Consider the following 13,679-nt stretch of genomic DNA (forward strand, 5'->3'; position numbering starts at 1 on the left):
TTCCTGAATACAGCACACTGATGGGTCTTGACTCTTTATCCAATTTGCCAGTCTGTGTCTTTTAATTGGAGTATTTAGTCCATTTACATTTAAAGTTAATATTGTTATGTGTGAATTTGATCCTGTCATTATGATGTTAGCTGGTTTTTTGCTCATTAGTTGATGCAGTTTCTTCCTAGTCTCGATGGTCTTTACATTTTGGCATGATTTTGCAGCGGCTGGTACCGGTTGTTCCTTTCCATGTTTAGTGCTTCCTTCAGGAGCTCTTGTAAGGCAGGCCTGGTGGTGACAAAATCTCTCAGCATTTGCTTGTCTGTAAAGTATTTGATTTCTCCTTCACTTATGAAGCTTAGTTTGGCTGGATATGAAATTCTGGGTTGAAAATTCTTTTCTTTAAGAATGTTGAATATCGGCCCCCACTCTCTTCTGGCTTGTAGGGTTTCTGCCGAGAGATCCGCTGTTAGTCTGATGGGCTTCCCTTTGAGGGTAATCCGACCTTTCTCTCTGGCTGCCCTTAACATTTTTTCCTTCATTTCAACTTTGGTGAATCTGACAATTATGTGTCTTGGAGTTGCTCTTCTCGAGGAGTATCTTTGTGGCGTTCTCTGTATTTCCTGAATCTGAACGTTGGCCTGCCTTGCTAGATTGGGGAAGTTCTCCTGGATAATATCCTGAAGAGTGTTTTCCAACTTGGTTCCATTCTCCCCATCACTTTCAGGTACACCAATCAGACGTAGATTTGGTCTTTTCACATAGCCCCAGATTTCTTGGAGGCTTTGTTTGTTTCTTTTTATTCTTTTTTCTCTAAACTTCCCTTCTCACTTCAATTCATTCGTTTCATCTTCCGTCACTGAAACCCTTTCTTCCAGTTGATTGCATCGGCTCCTGAGGCTTCTGCATTCTTCACGTAGTTCTCGAGCCTTGGTTTTCAGCTCCATCAGCTCCTTTAAGCACTTCTTTGTATTGGTTATTCTAGTTATACATTCTTCTAAAATTTTTTCAAAGTTTTCAACTTCTTTGCCTTTGGTTTGAATGTCGTCCCGTAGCTCAGAGTAATTTGATCGTCTGAAGCCTTCTTCTCTCAGCTCGTCAAAGTCATTCTCCATCCAGCTTTGTTCCATTGCTGGTGAGGAACTGCATTCCTTTGGAGGAGGAGAGGCGCTCTGCTTTTTAGAGTTTCCAGTTTTTCTGTTCTGTTTTTTCCCCATCTTTGTGGTTTTTATCTACTTTTGGTCTTTGATGATGGTGATGTACAGATGGGTTTTTGCTGTGGATGTCCTTTCTGTTTGTTAGCTTTCCTTCTAACAGACAGGACCCTCAGTTGCAGGTCTGTTGGAGTACCCTGCCGTGTGAGGTGTCAGTGTGCCCCTGCTGGGGGGTGCCTCCCAGTTAGGCTGCTCGGGGGTCAGGGGTCAGGGACCCACTTGAGGAGGCAGTCTGCCCGTTCTCAGATCTCCAGCTGCGTCCTGGGAGAACCACTGCTCTCTTCAAAGCTGTCAGACAGGGACATTTAAGTCTGTAGAGGTTCCTGCTGTCTTTTTGTTTGTCTGTGCCCTGCCCCCAGAGGTGGAGCCTACAGAGGCAGGCAGGCCTCCTTGAGCTGTGGTGGGCTCCACCCAGTTCGAGCTTCCGGGCTGCTTTGTTTACCTAATCAAGCCTGGGCAATGGCGGGCACCCCTCCCCCAGCCTCGCTGCCGCCTTGCAGTTTGATCTCAGACTGCTGTGCTAGCAATCAGCGAGACTCTGTGGGCGTAAGATCCTCCGAGCCAGGTGCGGGATATAATCTCGTGATGCGCCGTTTTTTAAGCCCGTCGGAAAAGCACAGTATTCAGGTGGGAGTGACCCGATTTTCCAGGTGCCGTCTGTCACTCCTTTCTTTGACTAGGAAAGGGAACTCCCTGACCCCTTGCGCTTCCCAGGGGAGGCAATGCCTCGCCCTGCTTCGGCTCGCACACGGTGTGCGCACCCACTGACCTGCGCCCACTGTCTGGCACTCCCTAGTGAGATGAACCCGGTACCTCAGATGGAAATGCAGAAATCACCCGTCTTCTGCGTCGCTCACACTGAGAGCTGTAGACAGGAGCTGTTCCTATTCGGCCATCTTGGCTCCTCCGATGGAATAGTTTCATCCCGAAATCATCCCCCCACCCCCGGTCTGTGGAAAATTGTCTTCCACAAAACCAGTCGTTGGTGCCAAAAAGGTTGGGACTGCTGTTTCTGGATATTCCATTTTGTATTACAGTTATTTGTGTATGTCTTGTTCCCCACTGACCATTTACAACTGATACTATCCCAACACTTGTACACATACACACAACACACAAATGCATGCAACACACACTTTTCGAGGGTACCTAGGACAGGGCTTAAATTAATAAATATTTGCTGAATGGAATCAAAGGGGATATGTTTTTTTGAAGGCGAAGATTCCACTTAATTCTTCGTAAAATTTAGGCTTTTTTTTTTTTAAGTGATTTTTGTAGAGACAGGGTTTCACTATGTTGCCCAGGCTAGTCTTGAACTAGTTATTCTCCTAACTCAGCCTTCTGAAGTGTGGGATTACAGGCATGAGCCACCGTGCATAGCCAAAATTCAGGCTTTCTATGCCCATGATACAAGAAGTAGTAGCTCATGTTTTAGGGGCTGGTAGTATACAAGAAAATTTGAAACAGAATTTTGACAAATGTGAATGTATGCAGGGAATGAAGCTAATATATCCCTTCATTCTTATATCCCAATAAGTAAACAGAACTGCAGCCTTTAGTTATTATTATGAACATGTGGCCAGAGAAACTTACTGCAATGTGTACCTCTGGAAGAGTAAAGAGCTTGAGAGTGAGATTGATGAAGGATGAAGAAATTTTGATTGTTAGAGAAACTTGGAGCCCACAGTTTATTTTGAAACCATTTTTAGTAAAGATTTAGTCAGGTTCATTCCTATGAAGGTTTAGAAATGTCTGGTCTATTTTATAGCACAATAAAACCTCATGGTTTCCTGGTTGGCTGGTATTTGTTTAAAGAGAGTGGCTTGCTGGTCTGGACAACATTTGAGAGGCTATAATGAGAGGAAATCTGATGTAAACCGTTTCACCGTAAAAAGGAGGGTCTCTAAGGAATAAAATCAGCCATAGCCATGAAGTTTACTGGTTAAAGAGCCATAGTTTTGATTTGTTTAAAGTGTTGTTCATGTTAGAGTGGATGTTAGTGATCCTTTCAAACATGATTACACATCCCAAAATACAGCATTAAAATCTTGAATTTATATAAGGTTTCTTGTTATTTTTCACAGTTTGCACTTACATTTAATATAGTTACCAAAGCACCAGACCATGCTAGAGAGTTGTCACTGGGAACGGTCCAAGCATAATTCTAGTGAAGATTGATGTTAGGTTAAGAACTGGAGCGCTGCAGTTAATTCTGGTTATTTAGCAGGAAAATGACATAAAATACTCTTGCTTTTGCCTGAATTATCTGACTAGACATTAAAGAAATTCTGTAAATGTACAAGTCTTTATTTTGCTTTTCATTAGTAGATCTAGTTGTTTGTTTATTATTTCTGGAGCTGGTAAAAATATAGTGATTTTAAACAAAGAATGTTGAACAAGATCATTTCAATGATCTTACCATCTGAATCTTTTCAAAAGGGAGATTTCTCACTGACTTCAAAGGGGTACGAGAAAAAAAGCAGAATAAGATTGTATGACTCATTGAAGCCAGATAATAACTGTTTAGTTATTTTAACCTCTAAGAGCTATGCTAGACATTTATATTTGTTTCTGTATTATATAGAATCTGTAGCCTCACTGTCATATTTTTTACTCTCTTATTTGTAGGATAACACTATGAATACAAAATAAGTGTTGGTTTATCATATCTATTTCTAGAAATGTAGGGAAGACTGTAGGTAGTATACCATTAAGGGGAATCCATTATTTTAAACTTATTTTTTTTACACAGGAGAAAAGTTGGTATATGTGTACTTTATATTGTATCAACAAACTACTCAAATTTTCTTTTTACACTAAAACTAACAAAATAATGATGAAACTAAAGGTAAAGCTTTTTCCTGGCTAAACTTTCTAGAATGAAACTCTCTTTTCTTAATGTCAAAATAAGTGTTAATTCATTCCTCAATCCACTGCAATCTGGTTTCTGCCCCAACTGTGGCAACTGTTCCACATAAGGTTGACAACGAAACTTGTCATTGTCAGGTTTCATTGACACCCGTGGTTACTTTCCTGTCCTCATCTTTTTAGAATGTGGTATTTTATGCTTTTTTGTCCCCCTTCTGGAAACTTCCTCATTTTGGTTTGTGACACCACTCCTGTCTGATTCTCTTTCTAGCTTTGCTACTTCCTTTTCAGTCATACTTTTGAGCAATTCTTTAGTTCCTTGTCCCTTACATGTTTGTATTCCTGAGTTCAAAAACAAATCCTCTTCTCTTCTCACACTATATACTCTCATAGGGGATATCTCTCTTTCTCCCAGGGTTCCACTTCTCCATATGTACTACAGGCTTCCAATCTATACCTCTAGCCCAGATTGTTTTCTTGAGCTTCAGACTCATACATCCAATGGCCAAGAAACATTCCCACTTAGATTCAATCTGTTCAAAAGGAAATCCATAATCTTTACTCTCAATTATTCCTCTAGTACTTCTTATCCTGTTCAATGGTTTCAAGATATTCTAGTCACCTAGGCTAGACCTGGGGAACCCTCTTCACAGTCTCCTTTTCTGCACATTCCAATTCTATGGAACTGATCAGAAAGTTTTATAGCTGTTATTAATTCAATTAATTCTTCCTTTCCAAATGGTACTACTGCCATTGCCTTACAGAACTTTATCTTTCATTTGGCCAATTATAATGGTTTCTTAAACGATTTTCCTAGCTTTGGTCTTACATTCTTTCAAACTAACCTTCATTCAATACCAGCATTGGGTTTTGAAAAACAATTAAATACAATAAAAATTGATCATGGCTTCTCCCTCCTTTAAAACTTAACAGTTCCTTACCACCTACAGAATAAAGTCCAGGTTTCTCAGAATGGCCTATAGGGATTCCCATGATTTGGCTTCCACCTATCTATCCAGTCTCATTTTTCCATTCCCATCTTCCCTCCCCCACAAATCATACCAATCTGTTTAAAGTTCCAGAAATGCCCATGATGTCTCATGCCTCCATGGCTTTGCAATACTGTTCTTTGTATGGAATACTCTCCCTCCTCCTTGTCCACCTGGGAAGCTCCTATTCTTCAATACCTAGGTTAGTATCTCTTCATCTGTGAACTACTCCATGTCCTATCACTGTACCTGGTAAGAACTCTGTTAGAGCATTTTGCACTGTACTGCATTTGTTTACTTATTTTCTCTTTTACCAAACTGAGGACAGGGACTGTATCTTATTCATATTTGTACCTTTAGTATCTGAGTAGCATCAAGTACATGCTGAATAAATGAATACATTTGCAAACATAAATCTTTTTTTGTCTTCCCTATGTTTAATGCTAATATGAATGAAATTGGTTACGGCTTAATTTTTTTTTTCTGTTTCTCCATGTTACAACATATAGGCCCTAAATCAACATCTTTTCTGCAGAATGAGATCTAAGATATGTAGGGCCATGAAATTAAGATAATATTATGTATGCATTCCTTAAAATTTAATATATAAAACATTTCTGCATTTATAGTAATTAGAACAGAGGCATTAACATCCCTGTAGCATTTGCTTTTTGATGAAAGAGAGCTATTTACTTGATTGTATAGTAAAAAGGCAGACTTAGTTGAATAAAATAATATTGAAAGTAAGGCTTAAAAAGAGTTGAACAGACAATATAATCTGGAGGTCTCCTTGGAAAAACTCAGAATTAACAGAGTCCTGTGAAGTCCTGAAGGGATGTGGGAGGGTAAGGAAAAGGATAGATGTAAGAAAAATAAGCTAATTTACATTTACTAAGCATCTACTCATTGTTAGTTACCTTACACGTGTAATTTAATTTAATCCATAGCAACTCTTTAAGAGGTAGACATTGTTATCCCCATTTCACAGATGAGGTAGGTAACATGAGACTTTAAGTAACCTCCAAGGTCATGTAGCTACAAATGGTAACTAGATCAGAATGATGCTAAAGTTTCCTTCCTTCACATCGTGCTACCTGGCCTTTCAAATGAAGTTCCCAGAGCTGCTGTGCTGCTGTGCGCAGCTTAGTAACACACACGAAGTCACATTATTTACTCCTATTTGCAATGATAATATGTAGGTGTTTCACTTAGCAGTTAATAGTAATATAACTGTAATTTATTTCTAATTCCATGCTTAATAAAAATTTTTTAAGAAAAGAATAGTCTTACACTTTTTGATGATGCTAATGAACTAGATGAATCCTTTTGAGCTCCTCTTGCAAAACTGCATGAATACATTTTAAGTAGGCTTAGTGGAGAAACACACCTCTCTCTCTCTCTCTCTCTCTCTCTCTCTATATATATATATTTTTTTTTTTTTTTTTGGTGTGCTCTGCTTGTTGGCTCCATTTGGAATCCAGAAATGACTGCTTTCTGGGGGAAAAGGCAGTTTGCTTTTGCTGCCTCCTGTAGATTGCTTGGCCTGGCAGTTTGTCACTTTCCTGGGCAAGTATCCAGTTTGTGGTAGTGAGGTGGTTTTGTGGCAGAACTCCACAATTAACCACAAGTTCAGTGTCAACGGTAGGCTGCCACCGTCGTGGCTGTGATCCTTCAGATCTGCTGGGATAGCCAGAGCTGAAGAAACTCCTGCTTGTCTAGGGAGGGAACAAGAAAACTTGGAAAGAGTCTGCATTGCTGTTCATTGTTCAAGTTTCAGGTTTTAGATTTATAATAAAAAATCCAGGAAATTTCTGGGTAATCGTTATAGATTTAATACTTTTACCAATTGTTATATTTTAAAAGTATAATAGTAAATTTGTGTCAGAGATACAATTGTTGCTCTGAAAACTTGAAACGTAAAGAGGAAAATTCTTAACAGTACTAGAATATATGCTTTCACAGCCAAAGAATTCAGGTACTGTCACTTGAGTTAAAATAAAAAATGACCCACACATCTCTGAAACATTTATTTTATGTTGAAAGTGAAATACGACATAAACATATGTGTAATTTTGTTTTTGTAAATCTAGGAAAAAGGGTTCTTTTAGTGATTTGGTGCAAATGAATGTTAAGAAAAATATTTTAAAATCACAATATGAAAAGTTTTTTCTATTATATTCTATTTTAAGAGTTTTCTATTAAAATTCATTGACTAATAAAGCCAAAAATCAAAGGAAATACAGTTAAAGTCTGATTTATTAAAATAGTTTTGAGAAATATCAACACACTTGAAAAATTCTGAGGACTTGCTGTAGGCTAAGTACTTGCTATAGGCATGAAGATTGAGCTAAGATTGAATAAGAGAGAATTCTTGTTTGAAGAATATATTGCAGAGCTAGCCATGTAAATAAGCAAATATGATAACAGAACATAAACCTTTATGTAACAAATAATAACAAACTCCAGTTCCATTAGTAGGGCCACACCATCTCTGTAGTCCCATCATACCTTACACTTAAGCCATAGGATACTTGAGTTATCCAAATGCACTATAGCTGAATTCCTCCAGATTTTTGCACTGCTTGCTTCCTTTGCCCAGATTATCTTTTCTACTTACTTTACTTAGGTAACTTATATTCACCTTTTAATATCAAGCCTAGAAATCACTTTCTCTGAGTCCTCCAGAGCATTACTCCTTACCTGCTACTCCTACTGTAGTCTGGGCTCCTGAGATCCCAGAGTACACTGAGGATTATTACCTCTGTATCACAGCTCCTGTTACAATGGGCTGTAATAGACTTCTTACTGTCTTGCTTTCATTAGACTAAGGAACCACATCTTCACCATTATATCTTTGTCATCTAGCACAGTGTCCAGCACCCGGGCACATAATAAATACTGAATGAATGAATGCATTCATTAATGGAGATAGATTAAATGCTGGTAGAGGGGCGATGGTACGTAGGAGAAGTAAAAGAAGTTAGGGAATATAATACAGAGATGAAAGAGAGAGGTCGGGGGAAAGAAGAGAGAGATCAGAAGACAGCCATCTGGACAGATGCTGGGGAGAGAAAGAAGGAAGACTGTAAGAGAGAGAAATGGAACTAGAAGAATGAGAAACTGAGAACAAGCTGAAACAATTACACAGTGGGGGCACCCTAGAAGAAAATGATTTTATTCTGTTTTAATAGTCCTAACACATTGTTCTCAACAGTTCTTAATCACATATTTATTCTTTTGTGCTATTTAATAGTCTATGTGCAGACATTCTATCTCCCAGATAAAGCTGCAGCTCTGAGAAAACTCTGAAGGAACTGTTATAGTTTTAAAAAATGTTCTAAATAGCATTTAGTACAAATCTCGGCATATAGTGGGCACTAAATAGCTACTTGTTGAAAAGAACTAAAAGAATGAGTCAAAATGAGGCTCAGATTCTGAGATGAGTATTAGCTGGAAGGAACATAGGTATTGTTAACATACTTGGGCAACAGAGTTGCTACTGCACACAGAAAACAATGATCCTTTCTATGCTAGAGAAAAGCTTGTCCATTTTTGTTTTTAAATATAAGGTTGTAAATGTTAATTATTTAATTCTTTGAAAAACCTTATAAGGTTTTGCATGTATCTTCAGGGATGACTCTAGTTTTATAAATTTGGAATCTCAATGATACTGGTTAATTTACTGCCTATTTCTGAGTTTCTTTGATATTTAAAATGTGTCAGACCACTTTATCCTGAGAAATTAGAAAAAAAGAAATACCCAGGGGCTTGCATTGTCCTAAAATGACTTGGGAGCAGGGTGGTAACAGCCAGGATCCCATGTCATGGTAAACCAGGAGAGTGGAGAGATCCACTAAGGAGTGGAGAGATGATGGGTCAAAACGTGAGGGAAGGCACCTAATGTAGATGACGGCTTGATGGGTGCAGCAAACCACCACGGCACGTGTATACCTATGTAACAAACCTGTACGTTCTGCACATGTATCCCAGAACTTAAAGTATAATAATAATTAAAAAAAAAAAAGACGTGAGGGAAGGCAAAGTCAGGTAAAATAAGGATGGGGTAGAGTGCTGGGAAAAGTCAAAGGTATACTGTGACTTCAGTTTTTTTCATGACAGATAATGGTCATAAATTCTTGAACCTAAAGAACTAAGTAATTTTATTGGTTGTTTAAGTTTGGCAAGGGAATAATTAAATAATCTGACCTCTAAGAAATGTGGCCTAGTAATAATCTTTGACAAAGACTGTAAACAGAGAAGGGAGTTGCTATAAACATAGCTAGCTCATTCTTTTTGTGCATATTTTTAGTTAAGTAAACTTCTGATGGTCTTTGGTCACGTCCTTACACTTTATTTTAGAATTCTCTCAGGTGCTAGGTTGGCCTTCAGAGGGATGCACTCTGACTATGGGTTATTGAAAGAGGTGGGCTTGTAGCCTTATAAAAACCTGAATGACAGCTAAAAGGCGGCTAGAGAATCTTGAAGGCGATTTTGTGAAGAGGGCTTTGGATTTTATTTTTCAGAAAACAGTCATTTGACACAATCCCTTTATTTTTACTTGTCAACACTGAGAGTTTGGTTTAGTTTGGTAGTATAAATAATATAAAAGGTTGCTCTTGGCTCTTGCTCTTATTATATTATTGGCAACCTGAAAGGTGAGTCTTAAGGATGCCTATGTATTTTTGGCATACAGAAATCAGAGCTTTTTAAGACTAGAAAGGATTTCAAAGGTTATCTAAATTAATTGCTTCATTTCACATTTGAGAAGAACAAGGCCAGTAAAAGTTATAGGATTGCTTAATGGCAGAGTATGAATGGCTAGGCCCAGACAAAAACTCACAAAACTGGATTTCTACTCCCTACCGTTTCCATGATCACGTGCCAATCCTACTTTAGATGACAACTTCAGATTAAATGCCCACACACATACACGCACATGCACACACACACACCTGTTAATCTGAATTTGTTCTAATTTTCAAATCAATTTATTATTTCCTATGGAATTTATAACGGGAATTTCAATAATGCTGGTGCTAGTTTTGTCACGCCCTTCTGTACAAACTCAAAATGTATCCATTGTTTTTTACTTTAATCTTCAACTGGTGGTAATGAGTTCTATGCGCATCATATAAAAAATACATTTGCTGAGTTTTGCTGAAATGAGCATTTTTTTTCTTTCAATTGTCATGGGGATAAAATGACCTTTTGAATTTTTATCTTTTAGGACAAGCATTTGGGTAATACATTAGAAAAGGAAAAGCAAAGGAAAGGGAATTCTGGAACTTTTTCATTTTGGTTAAATTCTTGTGCTAATTTCTCAGTGCCTTTTGCTATGCATGTGAACTATGACCATATACGAAAATGGTCTGTTTTAGGTCATGACTGTGGGCAGAGATTAATTGGTGAAAAATGGGCCTGTTTGTGGGATTTACCACACAGTAAGATTTCTCATCTCCCTGGAAAAATGTGGAATTAGCTCTTTGAGAACTGCAGTCCGGTCATGAGGTTGAAGTGAGAGCTTAGGGAGGGAAACACAGTTCACTCTCTAAGGCAGTTATGATTGGTTAGATTCCAGAGCAGTCCCTTTGGTGTAGCAAAGTTCTTTTCTTCTCGCTTTCAGGTCTGTGTTTCCTAATGTTGCTAGTTTCACCAGTACTTCACAGATAGCATCTTATTCGGCTTCCTTCAAGGCCTGCTGATCCAAACTGGGGAGTGGTCTTGGAGAGGATTCCTAGTTCTCTCCGCTCCCCCATCTAGAAAGTGCTGTTACAGTGAAAAAGCCTTCAATTTGCAAAGACCAATTGCGACAGCAAATCTGTGCTGTGTGGAAGGGGATACAAGTTGTGAACCGGCAGATATGTATGACAAGGGTACAAAATGGAAGGCGAGACGTTAGTTCTTCGCCTGTGAAGATGGTTATTGAGCAACACTCAAGAACGTGCACGTGGAGTGCTCCTAGAGTGCACTCCACGTGCACGTTCCTCCCTAAGAGCCACTGCAAGGATCCTGGGCCTGCTGCGTGGCCCAAGAATCCACGTTGCTTCTGAGGCTAGATCTAGCCACAGCGATTAGGGTTTCTTCGCCATGGCCTTGGTGGTGGCTGGCCCTCAACTGGTCACAGTCTGAAGACCCACCCTGAAAGGGGCTAAGGTTAGAGACAGCGCCCCTCCCCTCCCACCCTTAGCTCAGCATCCCCACTAAGCACACCCCTTGGGGACCACAAACGCCCTCTTTCCCGAAGACCCCAGTAGTGACCTGTGGGATTCTGGCTGGGTGTCCGTGACTTACCCTCAAAGAGAACCTGCACGCCTGGGGTCCCAGGATGGCTGGCTTGCCCCTCCCGTCCGAAGATGACCTCGTCCTTCTCTTTCGGTCCCGGTGGGTCTTCGGACTGCCGCCGCCGCGCTTTCCTCGGCCTGGGCACGCTGGGTCGGCGGGGTCCCGGCTCGCGTCCCTGTTGGGCGGCCGCGGCGCGGGTGGCGGCGGGACAAGCCGCGAGCGCGCGCTGGGCGCGCGCCCGGCCGGGGCAGCCGCGGGGGAGGAGCGCCCGCCCGCCGCTCGCGCGCCCAACGGACCAGGCTGGGGCCGTGAGGTAACTGTTGCAGCCAGCGGAGCTGGGAGGCGACACCGAGTCTCCAGTCCCGAGAGGTGCCCGAGGGAAAAGGAGGCGGCAGCCAAACTGGTCCTGGAGAGAAGCCCCTTCCGCCCCTCTCCTCAGCCAGCATGTCCCGGACTCCGCCGCTCCTCAGTCCGCGCGGTGGGGACCCCGGGCCGTGGCGGCCGGCGCAGCCCTGACGGGTTGCGAACCAGGGGGCGCCCCGAACGCGGGGGTTGGGGTCTGGGAGCGCGAGCGGCCGCTACGGTACGAGCGGGGTGTGCTGAGTCCCGTGGCCACCCCCGGCCCCAGCCATGAGGAGGGACGAGCGAGACGCCAAAGCCATGCGGTCCCTGCAGCCGCCGGATGGGGCCGGCTCGCCCCCCGAGAGTCTGAGGAACGGCTACGTGAAGAGCTGCGTGAGCCCCTTGCGGCAGGACCCTCCGCGCGGCTTCTTCTTCCACCTCTGCCGCTTCTGCAACGTGGAGCTGCGGCCGCCGCCGGCCTCTCCCCAGCAGCCGCGGCGCTGCTCCCCCTTCTGCCGGGCGCGCCTCTCGCTGGGCGCCCTGGCTGCCTTTGTCCTCGCCCTGCTGCTGGGCGCGGAACCCGAGAGCTGGGCTGCCGGGGCCGCCTGGCTGCGGACGCTGCTGAGCGTGTGTTCGCACAGCCTGAGCCCCCTCTTCAGCATCGCCTGTGCCTTCTTCTTCCTCACCTGCTTCCTCACCCGGACCAAGCGGGGACCCGGCCCGGGCCGGAGCTGCGGCTCCTGGTGGCTGCTGGCGCTGCCCGCCTGCTGTTACCTGGGGGACTTTTTGGTGTGGCAGTGGTGGTCTTGGCCTTGGGGGGATGGCGACGCAGGGTCCGCGGCCCCGCACACGCCCCCGGAGGCGGCAGCGGGCAGGTTGCTGCTGGTGCTGAGCTGCGTAGGGCTGCTGCTGACGCTCGCGCACCCGCTGCGGCTCCGGCACTGCGTTCTGGTGCTGCTCCTGGCCAGCTTCGTCTGGTGGGTCTCCTTCACCAGCCTCGGGTCGCTGCCCTCCGCCCTCAGGCCGCTGCTCTCCGGCCTGGTGGGGGGCGCTGGCTGCCTGCTGGCCCTAGGGTTGGATCACTTCTTTCGAATCAGGGAAGCGCCTCTTCATCCTCGGCTGTCCAGTGCCGCCGAAGAAAAAGTGCCTGTGATCCGACCCCGGAGGAGGTCCAGCTGCGTGTCGTTAGGAGAGACTGCAGCCAGTTACTATGGCAGTTGCAAAATATTCAGGAGACCGTCGTTGCCTTGTATTTCCAGAGAACAGGTATGTTAGCTGGAAGGCGAGGTCTGGGACGCGAGCGGGTTCGGGTTTACCGCTGCAGTTTCCGAGTTGAATTCGCTAATTTCAAAGCATGTTAACTTTCAGAATGGAAAAAGGGTGTGTTGCGGCGGGGAGGGGGAGGGGAGGAAATAATGTTTTATTCTGGAAAGGATTCTTAAAATACAGGAAGCCTTTTAAAAATGCAGAAGCAAGTAGCTTTTGTCATTGAATAGAAATCAAATAGCCCGCTAATCACATGGCACTTTTTAAGGACTGTATATGCAATAGATGAGTTCGCAGAAGAATGAGGTGAATCATTTGTGGTTGAATAGATTGACTACTCCCGCTTTTGGCATCCTCTGATATGTGTCTTTTTGGTGCCATTTATCTGTTTGCTGTTATAATGATGCCTACCCAAAGATAACATACAGCCTTTAGAATGAGAGGATACATCTATGAGTTTTAATCAGTGTGGTTTCGTTATTGAAAATCGAGAGGAAAAATCTGAGATTTTATCGTTACAAGACATGAGCTTTGCAAATGAGAGTAATTTAGATGAAAAGACAGCAGTATAGGTGAATATAATATTTTACAGATTAATTAAATGTTCCTTGTATTTGTTGCATAATTAGGAGACTGTTTTAACAGTTTAAACTTTAAACTTGGTAATTCCTGGAAAGATGCCAAAAGCATTTCCATTTTTTCACCATAGGTTTACATATTTTTGGTT

At 42.7% G+C, this 13,679-nt stretch overlaps 2 protein-coding genes across 6 annotated transcripts in view; one reads left to right on the forward strand and one right to left on the reverse strand.

Annotated features, from left to right (window-relative positions):
* Positions 1–11,588, reverse strand: part of PSMA1 (proteasome 20S subunit alpha 1) — a 138,725-nt gene extending 127,137 nt beyond the window's left edge. The window contains exon 1 of the mRNA XM_016920441.4: positions 11,354–11,588. The gene's annotated coding sequence lies outside the window, so the exon portion shown is untranslated. The remainder of the gene's footprint in view (positions 1–11,353) is intronic.
* The window catches only part of PDE3B (phosphodiesterase 3B), a 221,207-nt gene continuing 219,095 nt past the window's right edge, over positions 11,568–13,679 (forward strand). For 2 of the 5 annotated variants that reach the window (XM_016920439.4, XM_016920440.4), the window contains exon 1: positions 11,579–12,952. In XM_016920439.4, coding sequence (XP_016775928.4) covers positions 11,975–12,952 — 978 coding nt within the window. In that variant the 5' untranslated portion in view covers positions 11,579–11,974. Of the gene's footprint in view, positions 12,953–13,679 lie in introns of all 5 variants that reach the window. The other 3 variants (XM_054661200.2, XM_009459986.5, XM_016920438.4) reach the window with 2 other exon arrangements.

Source organism: Pan troglodytes, chromosome 9, assembly GCF_028858775.2.
Source record: "Pan troglodytes isolate AG18354 chromosome 9, NHGRI_mPanTro3-v2.0_pri, whole genome shotgun sequence".
NCBI lineage: Eukaryota > Metazoa > Chordata > Mammalia > Primates > Hominidae > Pan > Pan troglodytes.